General features: G+C 38.3%; 1 protein-coding gene and 1 long non-coding RNA gene across 2 annotated transcripts in view; both read right to left on the bottom strand.

The window, feature by feature from the left end:
* Nucleotides 1–879: 879 nt before the first annotated feature.
* On the bottom strand, nucleotides 880–3424 carry LOC140165452 (uncharacterized). Its single transcript, XR_011860729.1, has 3 exons — nucleotides 3200–3424; nucleotides 1640–1728; nucleotides 880–987 (listed from the first exon to the last, which is right to left on the bottom strand). It is a non-coding gene; the product is annotated as an uncharacterized lncRNA (long non-coding RNA).
* Nucleotides 3425–7474: 4050 nt separating this feature from the next.
* LOC140166536 (lipoxygenase homology domain-containing protein 1-like) overlaps nucleotides 7475–23374 on the bottom strand; it is a 107389-nt gene continuing 91489 nt past the window's right edge. The window contains exons 30-31 of the mRNA XM_072190020.1: nucleotides 9701–9813; nucleotides 7475–8998 (exon numbers count right to left, since the gene is read on the bottom strand). Of these exons, the coding sequence (XP_072046121.1) occupies nucleotides 8804–8998; nucleotides 9701–9813 (308 nt within the window). The 3' untranslated portion in view covers nucleotides 7475–8803. The remainder of the gene's footprint in view (nucleotides 8999–9700; nucleotides 9814–23374) is intronic.

Here is a 23374-nt window from a genome sequence, read left to right on the forward strand (position 1 = left end):
GGGGGCCTAATCACAAAAAGCAGTAAAAAAACAACAACAACCAAACAAACAAACTTGTACATTTTTGATTTAGTTACCAAAATGCGAAGGGGGCATAGGCCTTCTCGGACATTTGATATTATGTCCCCCTCCAGGATAAACGCCCATGCTGGTTTCATATAGGAAAGTATAGTGAAGACTAGTAGACCCTTACAGTAAAGCCACAATTTTTCCGTGTTACAAAATTTAAATTCCGTGTTACAAATTGGACGATTCCGTGATTTTCCGTTTTACATTATAAAGCACTGAAAAGTGAATACAAGCATGTTTTTAAAAGTGTAATTTGTCTTATATAATTACCTATTTTACTATAGTCTCCCCTCAACATCCCCATTAAAATTAAGCATCATCAATTGTCTTGTGTGTAGGCCTACTTCCGATAACTGTATCGGCCAGAAGATTGCATCGTAGGCCTAGAATAAATGCTAGAATGGATTGTTTAATGGTTGATTACTGCTAAATTATCACTTTTATTTGTTTTCTTTTGCAAATCAACACAAAAGTTAGACATTTTACACAGTTTTCACTATTTTGTGGCATTTTCCAATTTCCGTGAGCAAACCCCGAATTCCGTGAATTTTTCAGATTTTCCGTATCACGGAGAAATCATGGCTTTACCTTACAGTGTTACCTAAGGACATGTTTAAAATTATTAATACCTTTCTAAGACTTAATAATAATTACTATAGTGTGTGAAACGTGCAACGTACAAAACTTGTCATCATTTCCATTGAGTAGTATACACAAACTAGCATTCCGGAGTAATAAATATCGATACCAAAAGTCTCATATGTTATCATGTTTGTGTTACACTATTAGGCTTAAAGGCCTATAACATTCAGCAAGGTAAAAATTTTCATGTTAACACTTGTGGTTGTACTGCTCATCGATTCTGTAGTCCAGTGGATCTCAGCCGGGGATCGCCGTTACTTCATCATGTAGATTGTTCTGTAATGAAAGAAAGAAAAAAATAATATTTTTAAAATATGAATTAGACCTATATATATCCAAATCTTGCCCCCCCCCCCCTCCACACACTCTCAATTTTGAGATTTTGGCATGTGAAGAAAATTTATAATTTTCTCATAATTGCTGTTGTCTGTTGAGATGTTTCTTTTACTAGGCCTGGTATCATATTCATGAACAAAAAGTACATAAAGATTTGTACGAAGTCTAATTTAAATTTATGCATTCTTATTTTTGGAAAAAGCATGATTTATTATTTTAACCAATCATTTCAAAAGTAACACACAAAAAGTAAAAATTAGAGCAAAATTGTGGCATATACTCAAGATTTTGAATGCTTAAACATGTTCCAAGTCTTTGATTTTTGTGACTCGATTGTCAGAAAAAAATGTCGAAAATGCATGTTTTTGGCTTTTTTCCCCCAAGAAATTAGTACAATAGTGAACGTTTTCTATTAGGCCTATCTACAGTCAGTACCAAATGAATGATTACGATTGAGTTATGTTTCGTTTGCCAGACTTGATAATGTATTTTTTTTAATCCAATAAAATCCAATAAAATCAGTGCTTTATTTTTCTGGAATGGGGCAGTAAATTACCTCATACCTTGTACATTGCCATACTTTTAAACTTACCAAAATAACCTCAAGTTATGGTGCATGGGAATCATCCATATCGCTCAGATTAGAAAACATTCCTCTTGACATGACATTGATAGTTCGACCTGTAAATGGAAAAAACAAAGCATACCATTTTATTTGTCAAAGGTGCTGCTGTTAATCAGTCGCAGAGTTTCATTAAAATTTGCAATTCAATAATGTAGTAATATTTAGGCCTACATGATCATGATGGTATCTAAAAATCATACTTCAGTGAGCACTGAGAATTCAATCAAATTAATCAGTCACAGGAATGATGAGCAATCTATTGATATGCCTGATATGACCTGATAAATGCCCTAGCACGAGTCAGACAAAATATTAAACAAACGGTAGATTTTATATTAAAATAATTAATTAGGGGGAGCTTCAAGTTCAATAATAAGCTTGGAACAGCCTGAGTCCAGGCCTAGCCAGCCTGTCCTATGTAGGGCATGTCATCACATAATTATGCCAGGGCCGCGACACTCCGGCACTTGTTGGAAGACATGAAGTACAGCAGACAGTTACATGTACAATGTGATTTTCTCATTTATAATTAGGATTACGTCATTGCCAGAATGCCAGAGCTTGTTTCATTTGTTCATTAGAATGATTGACAGCGGTGGGCGGACTTATACTCTAAAAATGTGATTCTCTAATAAATTATAGGTCACTAGGTCAATTCGGACCGTCTCTTCCTCAGATCTCTATGTAGGACTCTATGGTATCTTCTCATTACACGTTCGTAGTAAGACTTGGCCGGCGACGACGCTTGCGAATTGCAGGTCTTCAACTGCTGTATAGCATGGTATAGGCAGTTTGTACAGAGTGTCGCTTCTCTATCTCTTTTTCTCGGATTATGCCCTATGCCCCTAAATGGTACAGACCGGTATTAAGACTAGGGCCTAGGATGTTCCACTACCAAGCTTGAACTTGAAGCCTGGCCTATTATTTACATAGACAAAATCCTACATCTTGAAGAACATAGGCCTACGGAAAATATCTGTCCAGTTGGTAGGCTTGCGCCTACCGGTACTGATACAGTTTTTGCCTAGGCTACCATGGCTACAGCCCATGATAGCCTAAGCCCTAGGCTAGCCAGCTATGACCATCATGACCACACCAGGGCCGCCTGATGGGGTAGGCCCACATTTAATTCTGTGGGTAGGCCTAAACGTTTTACTACCGGCTTCTAACACCACAACATCACTCTACCGTGAGTAACTCCTGAGTCCTTACATCTTCATTTCAAGCTGTTTCATTTCAAGCTGGAACTCATTGAAAAAAAGCCCGGACTTCCATAAATAAGGGAACATTGAAAAAGCTTTGTCCGAGCTTCGTTTGCTGATAAAAATCCACAAAGCCTCGGTTAGGCTATTCTCATGTGCACGGTATTTACATGTAATTTGTTAAGCCTAACCTAATCGATTCCTAAGCTTGACTAAAACAATACCACAGCCTAAAATCGTCACTAATAATGAGTGAAGATTTACATATATAGGGGCTTTTAAGTGGTAAAACAGTATATGTCACGAACAAGCCGACGTTTCTTACCTTCACTGTCATGATGCGGCCCTATGCTATTGCACTGTGCCGTGAGTACCGGGTATCGGTATGACTGTCACTGCCGTGTATTGCGCTGTCACTGCCATGTCCATGATTGCAGCTGTGTACAAGCTTGGCCGATCATCTCCGCTTTTAAACTCTGGTTACAATTCTCACAACTGTTCTCTATTCATTATGGAACATAATCCTTTTATTATGACTTCCAAAAATTGGTTCTGTGGCACATTTTTCCAGTTGCAAATAGGCCTACCACGAAACGAAGTGCAGTGGTCCGTTCCGTAACAAGCAGGCCTTCGTGGTTGGCATGCAGACAAATGCACTTAAACCTGGACTTAAACCTACCCCTGCCAGGTTTAAGTTAGACCCGGCGTTTGCGACTTTAGTACTCAGCTTTAGACCCAGGTTTAACTTAAACCAGCTACGGGAAACGCAACTTTGGTTTAAACCTAGGTTTAAACCTAGGTTTAGCTAAACCTAGGTTTAAACCACCTTTCGGAATCCCAGCCTAGCAACTTTAGTGTCCTGTAATACGAGGGTCATTCAAAAAATGCTACCTCCATCGTCACATCTCTGTTATCTTATGTGCTAAGATATTGAAATTACCCATGATTATACTCAGGCGGTGATGGAAGCGATATCGCCAATTTTGAGGTCGCCATTGGATTAACACATAATCATGAAATAGTCACAAACAATTCTAAATTTGTTATGTGGTGTCAAAGCAAAATTATCTTACTCTAAAACCATCGGGGTTCTACAAAGTACCCCACTGCAAGTATGTTAATTTTCCATTTGTAATTGCTAACCGTGTATTTTGAATGGGGCTGCCAGCCCTGTATCTTCGCCAGCCTCGTACGTCACGAGTTGCGCTTCCTATGCCGCCTGATTATACTCTTAAAACTTGGCTACAAAATAAAAGTTATTTGATTAAAATGTGATTTTTGGTTGTTAAGATTTTTTGGTTAAAGTGAATACAGATTTGGTACGCTGGAAACGGTCTGAAAAGAAAGGCTAATTTTGATTAAAAAGATTACCCACATCTATGTAGAAGTCATTACAGATTTATTTCTGAAAATGATTGAATTGATTTATTTTTGTTCAAATAATTTAATCAATATCTAATGCACAGTGATCTAATGCTTGCAGATAGTAGTTTTACTTGGTATTGTGTCTTTTGCACAAGAAACCCGATACATGTTCAGAATATCCTTCATATTGACCCTTTTCCATAGGTTGTTGACTTCGATTGGGTGAGCACTTGTCGTATGAATTGGCTCATAAGTTAAAATCAAATGTCGTATGCACAGTTTTTGTATTTTGTAAGTATATACAATGTTATTAACAAATTGTTCATCTTATTACCCCATCAAGATGCATCCATTGCAGTGGCGTACCGTGGCCGCCCAAACCCCGGGGGGCTGAAGAAGAAACAATTTTGCCGCCCCTTCTTTAACAGCCCGAAAAGGTTGACCCAATTTTTTTTCACGGTCGTTTGAAAAAGTGAAGAGCAAAAAAAAAAAAAAAAAGATTTTAGGCGCTAGCTTCCTAAAAGCAACCTTTTTTCTCAATTTTTATGCTTTTTCAATTTTTTGCCTTTTTTATTTGCTAATTAGTTTTGCCGCCCCTTCATTTTTGCCGCCCTGTATTTGCCGCCTTCGCTTTTTGCCGCCTCCTACTTTGACTCGGGGCTGGCGCTCAAAGACCCCCCAAAATACGTGCATGCATTGCTTAAAATAAGGACATAATTACGAATTACCCTCAAGTTAAATGTTGTCTAGTTGAAATTGGGCAAATTTCACTAACATTTGTGTGTTCGTTGAACCCTTTGATGTTTTCTTCTCATATAAAACATATTTGATTTTGTTTTGAAGTCCCAAGGCATGTCAGGGAGCTCAAATAGGAACAAAATACTTATCCTGATTAAGCAATTGGACAACTGCCTGCATCTTAAAACGTATTTTATAAATGGAGATTATTCAGAGCTACAATGTGATGCTTATTAAACTTTTGGCTGCAGTTTTTTTTAAACCGTTTCCGACATACCAAATCTGTATTCTCTTTAACCAACATATCTAAATATATCTAAATAACCAAAAATTACATTTTTTTTCTTCTAAATAACCTTGTAGGCTAGATGTAGGAGTATAATCATGGGTAATTTCAATATCCTGACACGTAAGATAACAGAGCTGTGATGATGGAGGTAGAACTTTTTGAATGACCCTCGTACATGTAATAATTTGGGCCATTTTTGCTGTTGATAAATCAGCTGCCTAAAAGCAAACATTCTCATTACATTTTACACAATTTTAACTTTCAATAGTTTAATTTGGAATTAGTCCTTATGTCCTATGTATACGTGGTAAATGTGAACATTTTATCTTTGTAGTCATTTATGCCTTATGAGATACCACATTTTAACTGTATGTATTTTAATGTGTAAATAAATAACATATAATTAACAATTCCACAGAAATCAAAGAACCAAGACACATCAATATTAAAGTCATACCAGAGATTTATTAAATCTTTGCATTATATCTTTATTGAGATAATTGCACATGATCAGTAAAATTCATCATCAGTGAACAAATCAAATAAAGACTTAGAGTGCTAGTGACTCATAATAATTTGTTTTGTTGAATTAAAGTAAGATTGCATAGAACTAAGTCAGTGGTATACTCCAAAACTGGGCTCTTCCAATTTGAATCCATGAGCTCCTTACGGAAGACCTGACCTTAAATCTTCCACACATGGAGTATAGAATTAGAAGAAAAGAAAGAGATTTCTTCCATGCATGGAGAGAGTGACTATCATGAGGCTACCTGAATAGGTGACTGAATTTGAAAACCCTGTGTGAGAGACTAAGGTCAGGTGTTTCATAGGGGTAGCGAGGTCACCGCCGGGGTCAGGGATCAAGCTCAAGGTTACACTCACATTGATACGCATTGGTCATGTGTCCATTAATGTTGACTAACAAGTGTGTTATGAAGCTTACTCCTTACACACTTTATCCTATTGGAGTGGGAATAAGATCCAAAAAGAGTTGTGTTTGCTATAGAATTAATCATCATTATTTCCATCCTGATTTCCCTGAATAGGAAGTCTTCCCCTCTTCTATCCTTATTGATACCTCTAAATTGTTGCCAACAGAAAAATCCAAAATGCCAATGTACTCTATACACTGATCCGACTTCGCCATTACTACGGTGTCCCCGGTGTAAAACTGCGGTGTCCCGAGGTCGGGGGTCCCATCCATTATTTGTGTGCTATACAGATTGTACCCGAGAATTGTACACAACAGTGATTTTCAATACACAATCATGAGTTTTGAATTACGAATTAAATCTCCCGCTCTGGTATATCCGTGTTTCCGTAAATAGAGAGCCAAATACAAATGGATTTGTGTATACTTCACATAGGACAGAGTATAGGCTATAAAGGTGTGGAATAGGCATGGAGATCATGATTATATGATGTCATATTATAGGCTTTGATTTTACAATAAATACCACTATATAATATAAGCTTTTTTATACATTATAATTATATACTATATATTTCTATAAGAGCAGTTTACTACCATACATATAAGATATTATTTGGCATCAAACATGAAAGGCACTGTAATTGGTGATAAAATATCGTAAAATATGTTTATTGCATTAATTAAATCAATAAAAATCATCTCTTAATCATTCTTTGCATATTTTTACTGTAAATGTTTAAAAAATGTCCATACATAATATCAGTGTGGTTTCTTATACGGACTATAGACTATAAACCAACCCCTTTGTATTTGTGACTAAATGGTGTTCACATTTTGAGTCACAACTTATGCTAACTGCGATAAAAATTCCACAAATATTTTCCTACTCCACCGTGTGTCCACACCAAGCCTATACCTAGCGCTTCCCCCAAGCATTCACTTCTGGATGGCATAAATATCGGCTACCACTCCCGTAATTTCTGTGACCAATCTCAACCGCATGAAATGTAATTAGAGTATAAAACGTTTTCATAACATTCAAAATCATTTTTTGATAATCTACTGCTCAGCAAACAAAAAATCTTTTACTGAAAACGTTTAAATGTCGGGTTATATAAAGGGTAGAAAAACGTTTTAATAACATGTTTGAAAAATGTTTGCCCAAAATATTTGCAATAACGCTTTAAAAACGTTTTCATGACCTTTATATAACCCGACATTTAAATGTTATTAGAATGTTTTGAAAAAAAAAAACATTTTGAGAACATTTCTGTGTTTTCTGGGTGCAAATATTTTAGCATAATGTTATTTAAGTGTTGACAAAATATTTGGCAAAAAATGTTTGTAAAAATAGTTTACAATAACATTTTTGAAAACATTTTAAAAATATTGTTGTAGTGTGTTTTCATACAAAACGTTTTAAAACGTTTTCATGACCTTTATATAACCCGACATTTTAATGTTATTAGAACGCTTTTATGTAAACCAAAAGCCAAAATATAACTTATTAAAACCGTTTTTAAAACGTTTTTGTGTTTGCTGGGATTTTTCCCATTGTTCAGAATCATGGGAAATTAATGATTGTTTCTTTTGTTAAAAAAAAGCGCAGTGATTTATAGTGCACTAGCACAGGCACAACGCCTAGATGTTGATCTGCAAGCCTCAGTACATTTTACATGGCCCCACATCATTCCATAAACCATTAAACTTCGCAACCAGCATCAGCTCCCCGAGTTTCGTACGGGTTACAATGAGACAAATTAGCAGTAAGTTCCTTGTTCAGGGGAATTTCAAGCTGACTCAATTTAAGGGTGGGAAAGAGCAAGTGGGGTTAAACAAAATGTGAGGGTAATTCCCCCATGCCCCCATGGTGCTGTCACTGTCTGAAGAGAATCTGCAGTATGTTATTAGACAGCACATCTTTAACAGGTGCATCGCCATAAAATGATAAACTATTCAATAAATATAATTATTTTAAGATATAATATTTTGTTGAAGAATATATAATATACATTATCTCACACACAAATCAGTAATAAATAATGGAAATTTAGAATTTATCAATGGTATACTTATTGAAGATTAAGAAAGACATCTTGCTGGATTTAAGCAAGCGGATTTCAGTTAAATAACAACTATTTATAACAATGTTCATAAAAATAAGAAATAAAAAATATTTTCTTAAATGTTTTTCAAGGTGGTGGTACAAATCTAAAACTTTCACTAAATTTGTCATTTTTCCCCCAAAGTGGAATTTTACATAATTGCTGTTTTAGCTGGGGGAAGGCAGCTTGGGAAATTCCCTAGACAGGAAAACATGACCTCACCCATGCTGACACAGGCTCTTGCCGTTTCCTATATGTTGAATCACCTCAAGTTTGGTAGTGACATCAAAGCATTTTGCAGTTGTAGTGCCGACAAATTGGCCTTCGAACGAGTGTGTGTACGCTTTGCATGATAACTTTACACACATGATTCGATGCTGCGAAATACACACCTATGTCACTACCGAGCTTGAAGTGAACCAAAGTACGTAAGGCAGCTTTGTACCTCATCACCAGCTGATGTTTTTTAGGCATTTCCCCCCTCCTCCTTGGCACCACTCATCTCCTCTTTCTTAGGCATTTCCCCCTCCTCCTTCTTAGCATCTTTAACCTCCTCATTTGCTGATTCTGGTTTCCCTCAATCAATGCCAATAGCATCTTCTCATAGTCACCACCTGTATCTCCTTTGATGGCTTTCTCAAGAGGTTCTCCGTAGGCTTTGTTGTATTCCTCCTTGATCAGAGCCATGTCCACCTGCAGATATTCATTTGTAAAAAATACAAAGTGGATCACAATAAGACTCATAATTTGTACTTAATTACATGGTGCCAACTGCCAATATACCCGTTTCCAAGATTGTACAATTTTTGAATGAAAATTCATAGATTACTGGTCTAATTTGTCATGATAACTATTAATGGTGAATTAGTAGGTGTGTGCATTGCTATATATTGTCCTACAATTAGCCATGGACGTTGACCAGGAAGGTTTTTTTTAATTATTTCAAACTCTAATCGTGACCCGCAGGTCAAATTGCTAGAATTGTACATTAAACACACCTAAACTGACACAATGCAATTTGCAGGCAGCAGCTTAATCAGCGCCAATATTGCAACATTGAAACAAACAACTATACAAACATCCAATCCAACCCAACCACATCCCCCCAAGTAGGCAATGAGGATAAAGTGCCTTGCCCAAGGACACAACACGTTGGCACGAAAGGGCTCGAACTCACAACCTATGTATTATGAGTCGGGCGCCTTATCCACTCGGCCACACGTGCTCCTGGATACACTTCACATAAATGCAAACACATTCCAATCAATCCTTCAAGCCCTTGCTTGAATAGTTAAAAGCCAGAGACGTCCTCGTTTGACGGTGTGTGTGTATCATATTTGCCAGTCAAGTGGGGTTGTTTGTGGGGGATGTGTAGTTTATGCATACAAGTCTTACCTCGGCTCTGGATATAATACATCTTATTAGTTGTGTATCATTAGTACCAAGTCCTTTCATCGATTCATTGAGTTTCTCAGCAAAGAAAGCGGCAGGATTTTGTAAACATTTAACTGGAATTGAAAAAGATAAATTTACATGGTCAGTGATAATGACAGATGATATCACTGACATCTATCAATACCATCAGCATTTATTAGATACTGGTACTTCATTTATACCAATATACCAATATCAGAAGTAGATTCAAACCAATATCAGCCATTATTACTTCTTTCAGAAGTAGATCTACTTCATTATTACCAATATTAGAAGGGGATTGCTACTTTATCAATACCATCAGCATTTATTAGATACCGGTACTTCATTAATACCAATATCAGAAGTAGATTCATACCAATATCAGCCATTATTACTTCTTTCAGAAGTAGATCTCTACTTCATTATTACCAATATTAGAAGGGGATTGCTACTTCATCAATACCATCAGCATTTATTAGATACCGGTACTTCATTAATACCAATATCAGAAGTAGATTCATACTAATATCTAGAGGATTGTACGTTATTGTATAGTATGTTACAGTTAGTTATATATCATTATACCATTATATCATTCCAGATCTTGGTCATTGTTAAAGTCCACAATAAAGAACAAGACAAGACAGGACAAGACAACAAATACTAGTAGTAGTTATTAATGACCAAGACATATTCCAGCTAGCTCAAGTCAAGACCCTGAACGCCTTCAGTATCAAAATGCCAGGCATAGCATGCCCGATCACTTCGTGTGACTACGCCACACCAGAGGACGCCACACCTGAACTCACTATTGCGCTACTCAATCTTCATGGCAAACAACACGACACGCCACCCCAACCAGGTGGTGCAAAAACTGAAAAGGTTAAACGCCCTACAGTGTCCCTCGGGGGGGCACATCAGAGGAATGGACATATTTCCTCTCCAGATGGAATGACTACAAAACTGCCACCAAAATAACTGGTGCAAACATTGTAATCCAGCTCCTTGAATGCTGCGATGACCCCTCCGCAAGGATTTAACACGCACAAATGGGGGCATCACACTCACTGGGAAACCTGAAGAGGATGTCTTGAAAGCCATGAAAACACTCGCTGTTCGTCAAGAAAATATCATGGTTTCACGTGTCCAGCTACATGACATGCGACAAGACAGAGATGAGCCGACACGAACTTTGCCGCCTGCCTTCGTGGCCAGGCAGGGTGTGTAATTTCATTGTGCCCTGCCCAAATTGCAACCAGAATGTTGACTATAGTGAGCATGTACTACAGGACGCCATCTCTCGTGGCATCAGCGACGAGGAAATTCAACTGGAGCTCCTTGGGGAGCAGAAACAGAACATGACTTTAGAAGAAACTGTCAGCTACATAGAGGCAAAGAGAGCGGAAACGATCCGCCACCCGCCTACAAGGTAACATAGCCTCCACTGCTGCCACAAGTAGCTACAGCTAAATGAAGAAGGCAGATAACACTCATCAAAGACACATTTGCAACTATTGTGGTCGTAAGAGTCACATGGCACACGCCGCAAGGACCGTGAGCAGTCATGCCCTGCATTTGGCCATGTGTGGAAAATGCAGTGTTCGGGGCCACTTTGACGCAGTTTGCCGCGGTGGCGGCCGCAAAGGACATTCCAAAGAACCTACTAATCAAAGAAAAGGCACGACAGACACAGAAAGCGCCATATTTGACACACTTTGCAGCATTGACAATGACTCTAATGTGTTTAATGACTCTAACCTATGTAGTTTAGATGCAGGAGGTAGTCCTGTGATCAATCTTGACCATCATGTCTATAATAATCTGTGTAAAACTTGGGAACGTCGGGCATCTGATCCCCAACCCCTTATAGATGTAGCCATTCGTGGCGCTCCCTTCAGACTATGATACGCTCGGCCTTCACTTGCCCTCGCGCCCCAAGTACTGCCTACTACCGCGCAATAGCTGACACTGGCTGTCAGTCATGTCTGGCAGGTACCAAACTCCTCCAGCGCATGGGTCTGCAAACCCACCATCTCACACCGGTCACTATGAAAATGAGTGCCGCTGACAACAAAGGCATACGCATCCTCGGGGCACTTGTTCTTAGAATCTCGGTACAACAAAAGATGGTACTACCCTACAAACACGCCAAATTGTCTATTTCACAGACACAAATGACAATCTGTATTTAAGTAAGCAGGCATGTATTGACCTAGGGCTGATATCAGACAGATTCCCAACGATTGGAGAAACTCAGCCGGCGTGTGCATCCGGGATAGCAAACAGCGACCAGTCAGCAACTGACCCTAAACTAAACTCATGGTCATCCCTTACTGCCCCATGCGCTTGCCCCCAACGCCAAGCGCCCCCACCACCCCCAGTGACACCCCCATTTCCAACCACTGAGGAGAACCGTGGAAGACTTGAAAATTTTCTGCTTGACTATTATGCATCATCTACTTTTAATACATGTGAACACCAGCCATTACCAATGATGCAGGGCCCGCCCCTCCGCCTCATGATTGACAACACTGCCAAGCCAGTCGCGTATCACACCCCTATCCCTGTACCCCTACACTGGAGGGAGTATGTCAAGGCTAGCCTTGACCAAGACGTCGCGGTGTCATTGAACCAGTTCCTGTCGGTGAGCCAGTGACATGGTGCCACAGGATGGTAATCTGCCCCCAAAAGAATGGTAAACCACGTCGCACTGTTGACTTTCAGCCCCTTAACAAGCACGCAACTCATGAAACCCACCACACACAGTCTCCTTTCATTCAGGCAAGATCTGTCCTCACAGCACAAAAAAAGACAGTGTTTGATGCGTGGAATGGGTATCACAGCCGCATCACTGCATGAAGAGGATAGACACCTCACTACATTTATAACCCCATGGGGCCGGTACAGATACCGTGTTGCACCCCAAGGATACCTTGCCTCTGGTGATGGTTATGCTAGGCCTTACGACGAGATCATCACTGACATACCCAACAAAACAAAATGTGTGGATGACACACTGCTGTGGTCTTACAACATTAAAGAGTCTTTCTCCCAGGCAGTCCGCTGGCTAGATCTATGTGGTCGCAACGGTATCACCCTTAATCCAGACAAATTTGTCTTTGCCAAAGACACTGTTGAATTTGCAGGGTTTGAAATATCCCCCTCATCAGTGAGACCTTGCCCCAGCCTCTTTGATGCCATTGAGAAGTTCCCTACCCCGCAACATTACTGACATCCGCTCCTGGCATAGCCTGGTCAACCAAGTAGCTTATGCCTTTGCCTCAGCGGAAAAGATGCTACCATTCCGCTTCGCTACTTAGCCCAGGTACCCCATTTACATGGACGGAGGAACTCAATGACCTGTTTGAAGAATCAAAGCGGATCATCATAGAGGAAATCTCCAAAGGTGTCGAGATCTTTGACAAATCTCGCCCCACGTGTCTTGCCACAGATTGGAGCAAAACTGGGATTGGCTTTTGGTTGCTCCAAAAACATTGTCAATGCACAAAACCAGACCCATTCTGCTGCAAGACAGGGTGGAAAGTCACCCTGGTTGGTAGCCGTTGCACGACCCCTGCTGAGTCCCGCTACCACCCTGTAGAAGGGGAAGCTTTGGCTGTCGTGACGCATTAGATAAGGCACGCCATTTCGTCCTTGGTTGCGATAACCTGATCATTGCAGTTGACCACAAGCCCCTCCTCAAGGTCCTTGGTGATAGATGCTTGGAGGATGTCCCTAATCCACGACTTCGCAACCTGAAGGAAAAATCACTCCGCTTATCGATTCCGTGATAGTCCATGTTCCAGGTGTTCGCCACAGAGCAGCCGCCGGAGCTCCCCGCCACCCCGTCAGCAAGTCCAAGGGCATGTACCTCCCAGATGATGTTGCTACACTGCATCACGATACAACATACCTCCCCCTCACTCTGCTTGAATGCGCGCGTACATATACGCCCACATCGATCACAGGTTCACATGAGCCTGATGCAGTGGCGGCTATGTCCACCTCCCTTAGTGCCCTTAAGTCTATCACATGGGACGATGTGCGCCTGGCGACAACAAGTGATCAGACATTGTCCAAGCTGCTGTCAATAATTGAGGATGGTCTGCCAGGATCACGCCATGAGTTGCCTCCCGATCTCCAAGATTACTTCAGCCTGAGAGATGGTCTCTACTCTTTGGATGGCGCTTGCCATGCACAACCACCGCATTATTATCCCCCATCACTCCGCCCTGAGGTTCTGAAGTCCCTCCACTCAGCTCATCAGGGCATCTCATCCATGACCTCGCGTGCAAGCTTCAGTTTTTGGCCAGGCATTACGTCCGATATCCACCACATGCGCACACGATGCTCACAGTGTAATCGTATGGCCCCATCACAGCCCAATCCACCACCTACCCCACCTGTTGCACCAGTGTACCCATTTCAGTCGATATGTGCTGACTATTTCCACCTTGCTGGCAACAATTACTTGGTCATTGTGGATCGCTACAGTAATTGGCCAATTGTGGAACGGGCAGCTGATGGATCAAACGGCCTAATCTCCAGCCTCAGGCGTACATTTGTCACATATGGAATAAGTGATGAGCTGTCCTCTGATGGTGGTCCGGAGTTCTCATCCACCGCCACCAAGACCTTTCTCAAAAATTGGGGAGTCCGGCACCGTGTATCATCTGTTGCCTACCCTCACAGCAACTGCAGAGCTGAAGTTGCAGTTAAAACGGTTAAACGCCTTCTTACTGACAACACAAACCCCAATGGAGACCTAGACACTGACTCCTTTCAACGGGCAATGTTACAATACAGAAATACACCAGACAAAGGGACTAAACTCTCCCCAGCACAGTGTCTGTTTGGTCGACCCATACGTGATTTCATTCCCATACACCCCGGTCGCTATGAACCACACCCAACATGGAGAGAGACACTGGCAGCCCGAGAAGAGGCCCTGCGGAACAGACACATGAAAAGTGCAGAACGGCTTTCCGAGCACACAAGACACCTTCCACCCCTTGTTATTGGTGACCACGCACGAGTCCAGAATCAAACCGCCCTCACCCAACCAAATGGGACAAAACAGGCATTGTCATTGAGGTGCGCCAGTTTGACCAATATGTGGTTCACAGTGAGATGGCTCTGGCCGAGTAACCTTACGTAACAGGAAGTTCTTGCGGCGCTATACACCTGCAGTGTCTTGCCAGCCCCATCATCTCATCTGCCCTCCTACACCACCAGTCGTACCTCGCAGACCCTCCTTAGCATCTGCACCCAGCGACCCGAACAAGGTGACTACAGGTATGCCACCTACGGACAACACTGCCCCACCTACTCCAGACACACCCACAACCCAACCAGCACCAAACACCCCTGGACCAGCATTGTCCCTGGATCCGCCACCCTCTTCCACCCGCGACACTCAGCTTCCACAGCGCGCATTGTCACGGTTGCTACCCCACAACTCTCTGGGTCTAAAGGAAACATACACACCACCAAGCCTGCCTTCCGCAGCCCCTTCTGTCTGGCGTTCCATGCGCCTCAAGACTGTAAATACTTAGCTAAGTTGTTTCTCAGTCCTTGATATACATGTGCTCATTATCCAGGTACCTAAAATAATACACTCAAGGACTTGGGGGCATAGAGGATTGTACGTTATTGTATAGTATGTTACAGTTAGTTATATATCATTATACCATTATATCATTCCAGATCTTGGTCATTGTTAAAGTCCACAATAAAGAACAAGACAAGACAGGACAAGACAACAAATACTAGTAGTAGTTATTAAATATCAGCCATTATTACTTCTTTCAGAAGTAGATCTCTACTTCATTATTACCAATATTAGAAGGGGATTGCTACTTCATCAATACCATCAGCATATATTAGATACTTCATTAATACCAATATCAGCCGTTCTTACTAATTTCAGAAGGAGATATCTGCTTTATCAATACTAATATCAGCAGTTGATAGCTACTTCATCAATACTAATATCAGCAGTAGATATCTACTTCATCAATACCAATATCAGCAGTAGATATCTACTTCATCAATACCAATATCAGCAGTAGATATCTACTTCATCAATACTAATATCAACAGTAGATAGCTACTTCATCAATACTAATATCAGCAGTTGATAGCTACTTCATCAATACTAATATCAGCAGTTGATAGCTACTTCATCAATACTAATATCAGCAGTAGATATCTACTTCATCAATACTAATATCAGCAGTAGATATCTACTTCATCAATACTAATATCAACAGTAGATAGCTACTTCATCAATACTAATATCAGCAGTTGATAGCTACTTCATCAATACTAATATCAGCAGTAGATATCTACTTCATCAATACTAATATCAGCAGTAGATATCTACTTCATCAATACTAATATCAACAGTAGATAGCTACTTCATCAATACTAATATCAGCAGTAGATATCTACTTCATCAATACCAATATCAGCAGTAGATATCTACTTCATCAATACTAATATCAACAGTAGATAGCTACTTCATCAATACTAATATCAGCAGTTGATAGCTACTTCATCAATACTAATATCAGCAGTTGATAGCTACTTCATCAATACTAATATCAGCAGTAGATAGCTACTTCATCAATACCAATATCAGCAGTTGATAGCTACTTCATCAATACTAATATCAGCAGTTGATAGCTACTTCATCAATACTAATATCAGCAGTAGATATCTACTTCATCAATACCAATATCAGCAGTAGATATCTACTTCATCAATACCAATATCAGCAGTAGATATCTACTTCATCAATACTAATATCAACAGTAGATAGCTACTTCATCAATACTAATATCAGCAGTTGATAGCTACTTCATCAATACTAATATCAGCAGTTGATAGCTACTTCATCAATACTCATATCAGCAGTAGATATCTACTTCATCAATACTAATATCAACAGTAGATAGCTACTTCATCAATACTAATATCAGCAGTTGATAGCTACTTCATCAATACTAATATCAGCAGTAGATATCTACTTCATCAATACCAATATCAGCAGTTGATAGCTACTTTATCAATACTAATATCAGCAGTTGATAGCTACTTCATCAATACCAATATCAGCAGTTGATAGCTACTTCATCAATACTAATATCAGCAGTTGATAGCTACTTCATCAATACTAATATCAGCAGTTGATAGCTACTTCATCAATACTAATATCAGCAGTTGATAGCTACTTCATCAATACTAATATCAGCAGTAGATAACTACTTCATCAATACTAATATCAGCAGTTGATAGCTACTTCATCAATACTAATATCAGCAGTTGATAGCTACTTCATCAATACTAATATCAGCAGTTGATAGCTACTTCATCAATACTAATATCAGCAGTTGATAGCTACTTCATCAATACTAATATCAGCAGTTGATAGCTACTTCATCAATACTAATATCAGCAGTTGATAGCTACTTCATCAATACTAATATCAGCAGTAGATATCTACTTCATCAATACCAATATCAGCAGTTGATAGCTACTTTATCAATACTAATATCAGCAGTTGATAGCTACTTCATCAATACCAATATCAGCAGTTGATAGCTACTTCATCAATACTAATATCAGCAGTTGATAGCTACTTCATCAATACTAATATCAGCAGTTGATAGCTACTTCATCAATACTAATATCAGCAGTTGATAGCTACTTCATCAATACTAATATCAGCAGTAGATAACTACTTCATCAATACTAATATCAGCAGTTGATAGCTACTTCATCAATACTAATATCAGCAGTTGATAGCTACTTCATCAATACTAATATCAGCAGTTGATAGCTACTTCATCAATACTAATATCAGCAGTTGATAGCTACTTCATCAATACTAATATCAGCAGTTGATAGCTACTTCATCAATACTAATATCAGCAGTAGATATCTACTTCATCAATACCAATATCAGCAGTTGATAGCTACTTTATCAATACTAATATCAGCAGTAGATATCTACTTCATCAATACCAATATCAGCAGTAGATATCTACTTCATCAATACTAATATCAACAGTAGATAGCTACTTCATCAATACTAATATCAGCAGTTGATAGCTACTTCATCAATACTAATATCAGCAGTTGATAGCTACTTCATCAATACTAATATCAGCAGTAGATATCTACTTCATCAATACTAATATCAACAGTAGATAGCTACTTCATCAATACTAATATCAGCAGTTGATAGCTACTTCATCAATACTAATATCAGCAGTAGATATCTACTTCATCAATACCAATATCAGCAGTTGATAGCTACTTTATCAATACTAATATCAGCAGTTGATAGCTACTTCATCAATACCAATATCAGCAGTTGATAGCTACTTCATCAATACTAATATCAGCAGTTGATAGCTACTTCATCAATACTAATATCAGCAGTTGATAGCTACTTCATCAATACTAATATCAGCAGTTGATAGCTACTTCATCAATACTAATATCAGCAGTAGATAACTACTTCATCAATACTAATATCAGCAGTTGATAGCTACTTCATCAATACTAATATCAGCAGTTGATAGCTACTTCATCAATACTAATATCAGCAGTTGATAGCTACTTCATCAATACTAATATCAGCAGTTGATAGCTACTTCATCAATACTAATATCAGCAGTTGATAGCTACTTCATCAATACTAATATCAGCAGTTGATAGCTACTTCATCAATACTAATATCAGCAGTTGATAGCTACTTCATCAATACTAATATCAGCAGTAGATAACTACTTCATCAATACTAATATCAGCAGTAGATAACTACTTCATCAATACTAATATCAGCAGTTGATAGCTACTTCATCAATACTAATATCAGCAGTTGATAGCTACTTCATCAATACTAATATCAGCAGTTGATAGCTACTTCATCAATACTAATATCAGCAGTTGATAGCTACTTCATCAATACTAATATCAGCAGTTGATAGCTACTTCATCAATACTAATATCAGCAGTTGATAGCTACTTCATCAATACTAATATCAGCAGTTGATAGCTACTTCATCAATACTAATATCAGCAGTAGATAACTACTTCATCAATACTAATATCAGCAGTAGATAACTACTTCATCAATACTAATATCAGCAGTTGATAGCTACTTCATCAATACTAATATCAGCAGTTGATAGCTACTTCATCAATACTAATATCAGCAGTTGATAGCTACTTCATCAATACTAATATCAGCAGTTGATAGCTACTTCATCAATACTAATATCAGCAGTTGATAGCTACTTCATCAATACTAATATCAGCAGTTGATAGCTACTTCATCAATACTAATATCAGCAGTAGATAACTACTTCATCAATACTAATATCAGCAGTAGATAACTACTTCATCAATACTAATATCAGCAGTTGATAGCTACTTCATCAATACTAATATCAGCAGTTGATAGCTACTTCATCAATACTAATATCAGCAGTTGATAGCTACTTCATCAATACTAATATCAGCAGTTGATAGCTACTTCATCAATACTAATATCAGCAGTAGATAACTACTTCATCAATACTAATATCAGCAGTTGATAGCTACTTCATCAATACTAATATCAGCAGTTGATAGCTACTTCATCAATACTAATATCAGCAGTTGATAGCTACTTCATCAATACTAATATCAGCAGTTGATAGCTACTTCATCAATACTAATATCAGCAGTAGATAGCTACTTCATCAATACTAATATCAGCAGTAGATAGCTACTTCATCAATACTAATATCAGCAGTAGATAACTACTTCATCAATACTAATATCAGCAGTAGATAGCTACTTCATCAATACTAATATCAGCAGTAGATATCTACTTCATCAATACCAATATCAACAGTAGATAGCTACTTCATCAATACTAATATCAGCAGTAGATATCTACTTCATCAATACCAATATCAACAGTAGATAGCTACTTCATCAATACCAATATCAGCAGTAGATAGCTACTTCATCAATACCAATATCAGCAGTAGATATCTACTTCATCAATACCAATATCAACAGTAGATAGCTACTTCATCAATACTAATATCAGCAGTAGATATCTACTTCATCAATACCAATATCAGCAGTAGATAGCTACTTCATCAATACTAATATCAGCAGTAGATATCTACTTCATCAATACTAATATCAGCAGTAGATAGCTACTTCATCAATACTAATATCAGCAGTAGATAGCTACTTCATCAATACTAATATCAGCTGTAGATAACTACTTCATCAATACTAATATCAGCAGTAGATAACTACTTCATCAATACTAATATCAGCAGTAGATAACTACTTCATCAATACTAATATCAGCAGTAGATAACTACTTCATCAATACTAATATCAGCAGTAGATAACTACTTCATCAATACTAATATCAGCAGTAGATAACTACTTCATCAATACCAATATCAACAGTAGATATCTACTTCATCAATACTAATATCAGCAGTAGATAACTACTTCATCAATACCAATATCAGCAGTAGATAACTACTTCATCAATACTAATATCAGCAGTAGATATCTACTTCATCAATACTAATATCAGCAGTAGATAACTACTTCATCAATACTAATATCAGCAGTAGATAACTACTTCATCAATACTAATATCAGCAGTAGATAACTACTTCATCAATACCAATATCAACAGTAGATATCTACTTCATCAATACCAATTTCAGCAGTAGATATCTACATCATCAATACCAATATCAGCAGTAGATAGCTGCTTCTTCATCAATGCTTATTTCGGCAGTAGATAATTATTTCAACAATACCAATATCAGCAATAAACAGCTGCTTCAACAATGCCAATATCGACAGTAGATAGCTACTTCATCAATAGAGCAACATAGCTGCAAATATCTTTCATTGTAGGCTTTTATCTGCTCCCCCCATATTTGCTTACAGGGTTTAAAATATAATCTGCTCTTAAAAGCTTGCTGTGGCCTTTTCTATATCTTTAACCCTAACACCCATAAATACCACAAAATACCACGATAAAAACGATCACGAAATCACTGCCCGGAATCATCTTCTCTCCTTTTTCGTTTATTCTTTAACTTCCGATAACAAAAAGCAGGGGGCAGTGTTAGGGTTAATAAAGCTATTTTTACATTTACATTGCCAGCAGTAGATAAATAATTCATCAACACTGATATCTGATATCAACAATAAAAGGCTATTTTGGCATTTCAAGCTTAATCCTTGCAGTATTTTTTTCAAATATCTTTTATATAAACGACTTTGATATTTAAACTGCCAAACCTATATCGCCAGCAGTATACAGCATTTAACATTGATAATTAAATTATAGTTAACACACCATCCTTAAAATTACAAGAGAAAATAATATGAAAAAGACTGGGTTCACCAAATGTATAAGAGTCATGATAACACCGCACAACAAGGTTACGGCAACACGGTTCACTTTTTGTGACACTAAGTCTTTGCACAAATGTTACTCAATATGGGTAAATGGGGATTAAAGCAATGCAAATGTCATAAAAATACCCTTGCAGCAAAATTGTACATATAAGTTCTTAATTCCGGGGAATCAGCCTAAATTCTAAAGTGTTTTGCTCACAGAGTCCTACCTACATAATATGACATTCACCTTCATCCACAATATATAGGCCTAAACACCCACATGGTTACACATTCACCCACATGCATGCAATATAAATATATTAGCAAGGCCTCAATGCAGAGAAATAGCTTTAAAATGAAGCTAGGTCAGACTCGTAGCCAGGATGTATTGGGGGAGCGGGGTGCAGGGAGCTAGAAAGTTGATCTTTGTGAATTTTTCCTACAAAAAGGGCTAATTTTAATGTTTTTCCCAGCAAAAAAAATTGGACCTTTTGTGAAGGGCAAATTTTGAATGTTTTTTTTACAGAAAAATGCGGACCTTTTTTCCGGGTTAGCATTTTGGGGTGTGCGTCGCACCAGCACAACCCCTGGCTATGGCGCTGAGTAAGTGATGCACATTTGGGAGATACACACCATATCAACTATTAATAGGCTTATTCTGGATTTCATACAATTTCTACTAGAAGCAGCTACTGGGAAGTACAAACTTATGCTGGATAGATATCATAATCACCAAGCAAATCACATTTTTATGATCTCAGAGTTTACCCTGAATTCCCTGCAGCAGTATACCAATAATTAAAGGTGCAAAAGTGATATCCAAAGCAATGATGACAATATAATATTAGAGTCACGCGGTAGCTTGACCAGCAAGTTTTAAAAAAAACGACTGATAAAGAAGAATAAACAGATGCACATCAGGACTCTATTTACATCGAAACAAAACGCTATTGTTCTATGATATTTTTCGCTGGGTACAAAATATATCTAAAACCATGCTAAATCTTATTTACTGTCCAAAGTGTAATATTTTAATAACTCATTAATTCAAAATGTTACACCAATCTTACAGTCAATCCGATTGTTTGATAATAAACAAACATTCTTGCTTCATTTCACGCTGGTATTTTATAGCCAAAATTAGTGGCAAATCATAGCTAATCATACTGAATATCCAGAATCTTTCGACACTGCTACAGCCATACATGGCTGTCACTGTCGCACTACCTTTTGAGATTCACTTCCAAATATACCCTAGCATTTTCCTGGATACCCTCCATACAAATTCTGGATCCCATTCGCCAAAAAATCAAGTTTTTCACAATTCTTTTATTCTTTCCGGACCACAGCATACATTCATATTAATAAATACTCCACTTTAAACACGTCGTTATATCGACCGTCCCCGTGGTGAAGCGGTTAAGGCCATGGACTTCTAATCCATTTATGACTTTTTGCTCAAGTTCAAACTTCCCACCACCTTTTTTTTTCAATGTTTTATTAACCAATTTATTGTCATAAATCAAGAATAACACCATTTTGAACACCCATTGGTATGGTGATATTATTTTTTTTTCATCAAACAAACAATTTATCAGTGGCTCTGTTCACAGCTCAGACTGAAATTATATTTGGAATAAATATTATAAATTGTCACAAATTAAAATCACAAACCGCGAAAAATCGCCAACAACTGCCGCTAAATATTGATATCCAACTAGATTTCCCCACAGGGCTATAAAGAACCACAAACCGCGAAATTTGGATATCCAACTACATTGCCCCGCAGGGCTACAAAGAATCACACACCACGAAATATGGATATATCCAACAAGCTTTCATTATAAATTAGCTCCCGATGGAGGGCAGGGCTTGATAAGGGAAATTCAAATCACAAACCGCCAAAGATCGCCGACAACCGCCTTTTAATAGGGATATCCAACTAGATTGCCCCGCAGGGCTACAAAGAACCACAAACCGCGAAATTTGGATATCCAACCAGATTGCCCGTAGGCCTATCTATTATAAAGAACCACAAACCGCGAAATATGGATATCCAACAAATTAAGACCACAAACCGCGAAAGATCGCCAACAACTGCCGCTCAATATTGATATCCAACTAGATTATACGCAGGGCTACAAAGAACCACAAACCACGAAATATGGATATCCAAGCAGATTGCCCGCAGGCCTATCTATTATAAAG

The sequence above is a fragment of the Amphiura filiformis genome, chromosome 12, assembly GCF_039555335.1.
Source record: "Amphiura filiformis chromosome 12, Afil_fr2py, whole genome shotgun sequence".
In the NCBI taxonomy this organism is placed as follows: domain Eukaryota; kingdom Metazoa; phylum Echinodermata; class Ophiuroidea; order Amphilepidida; family Amphiuridae; genus Amphiura; species Amphiura filiformis.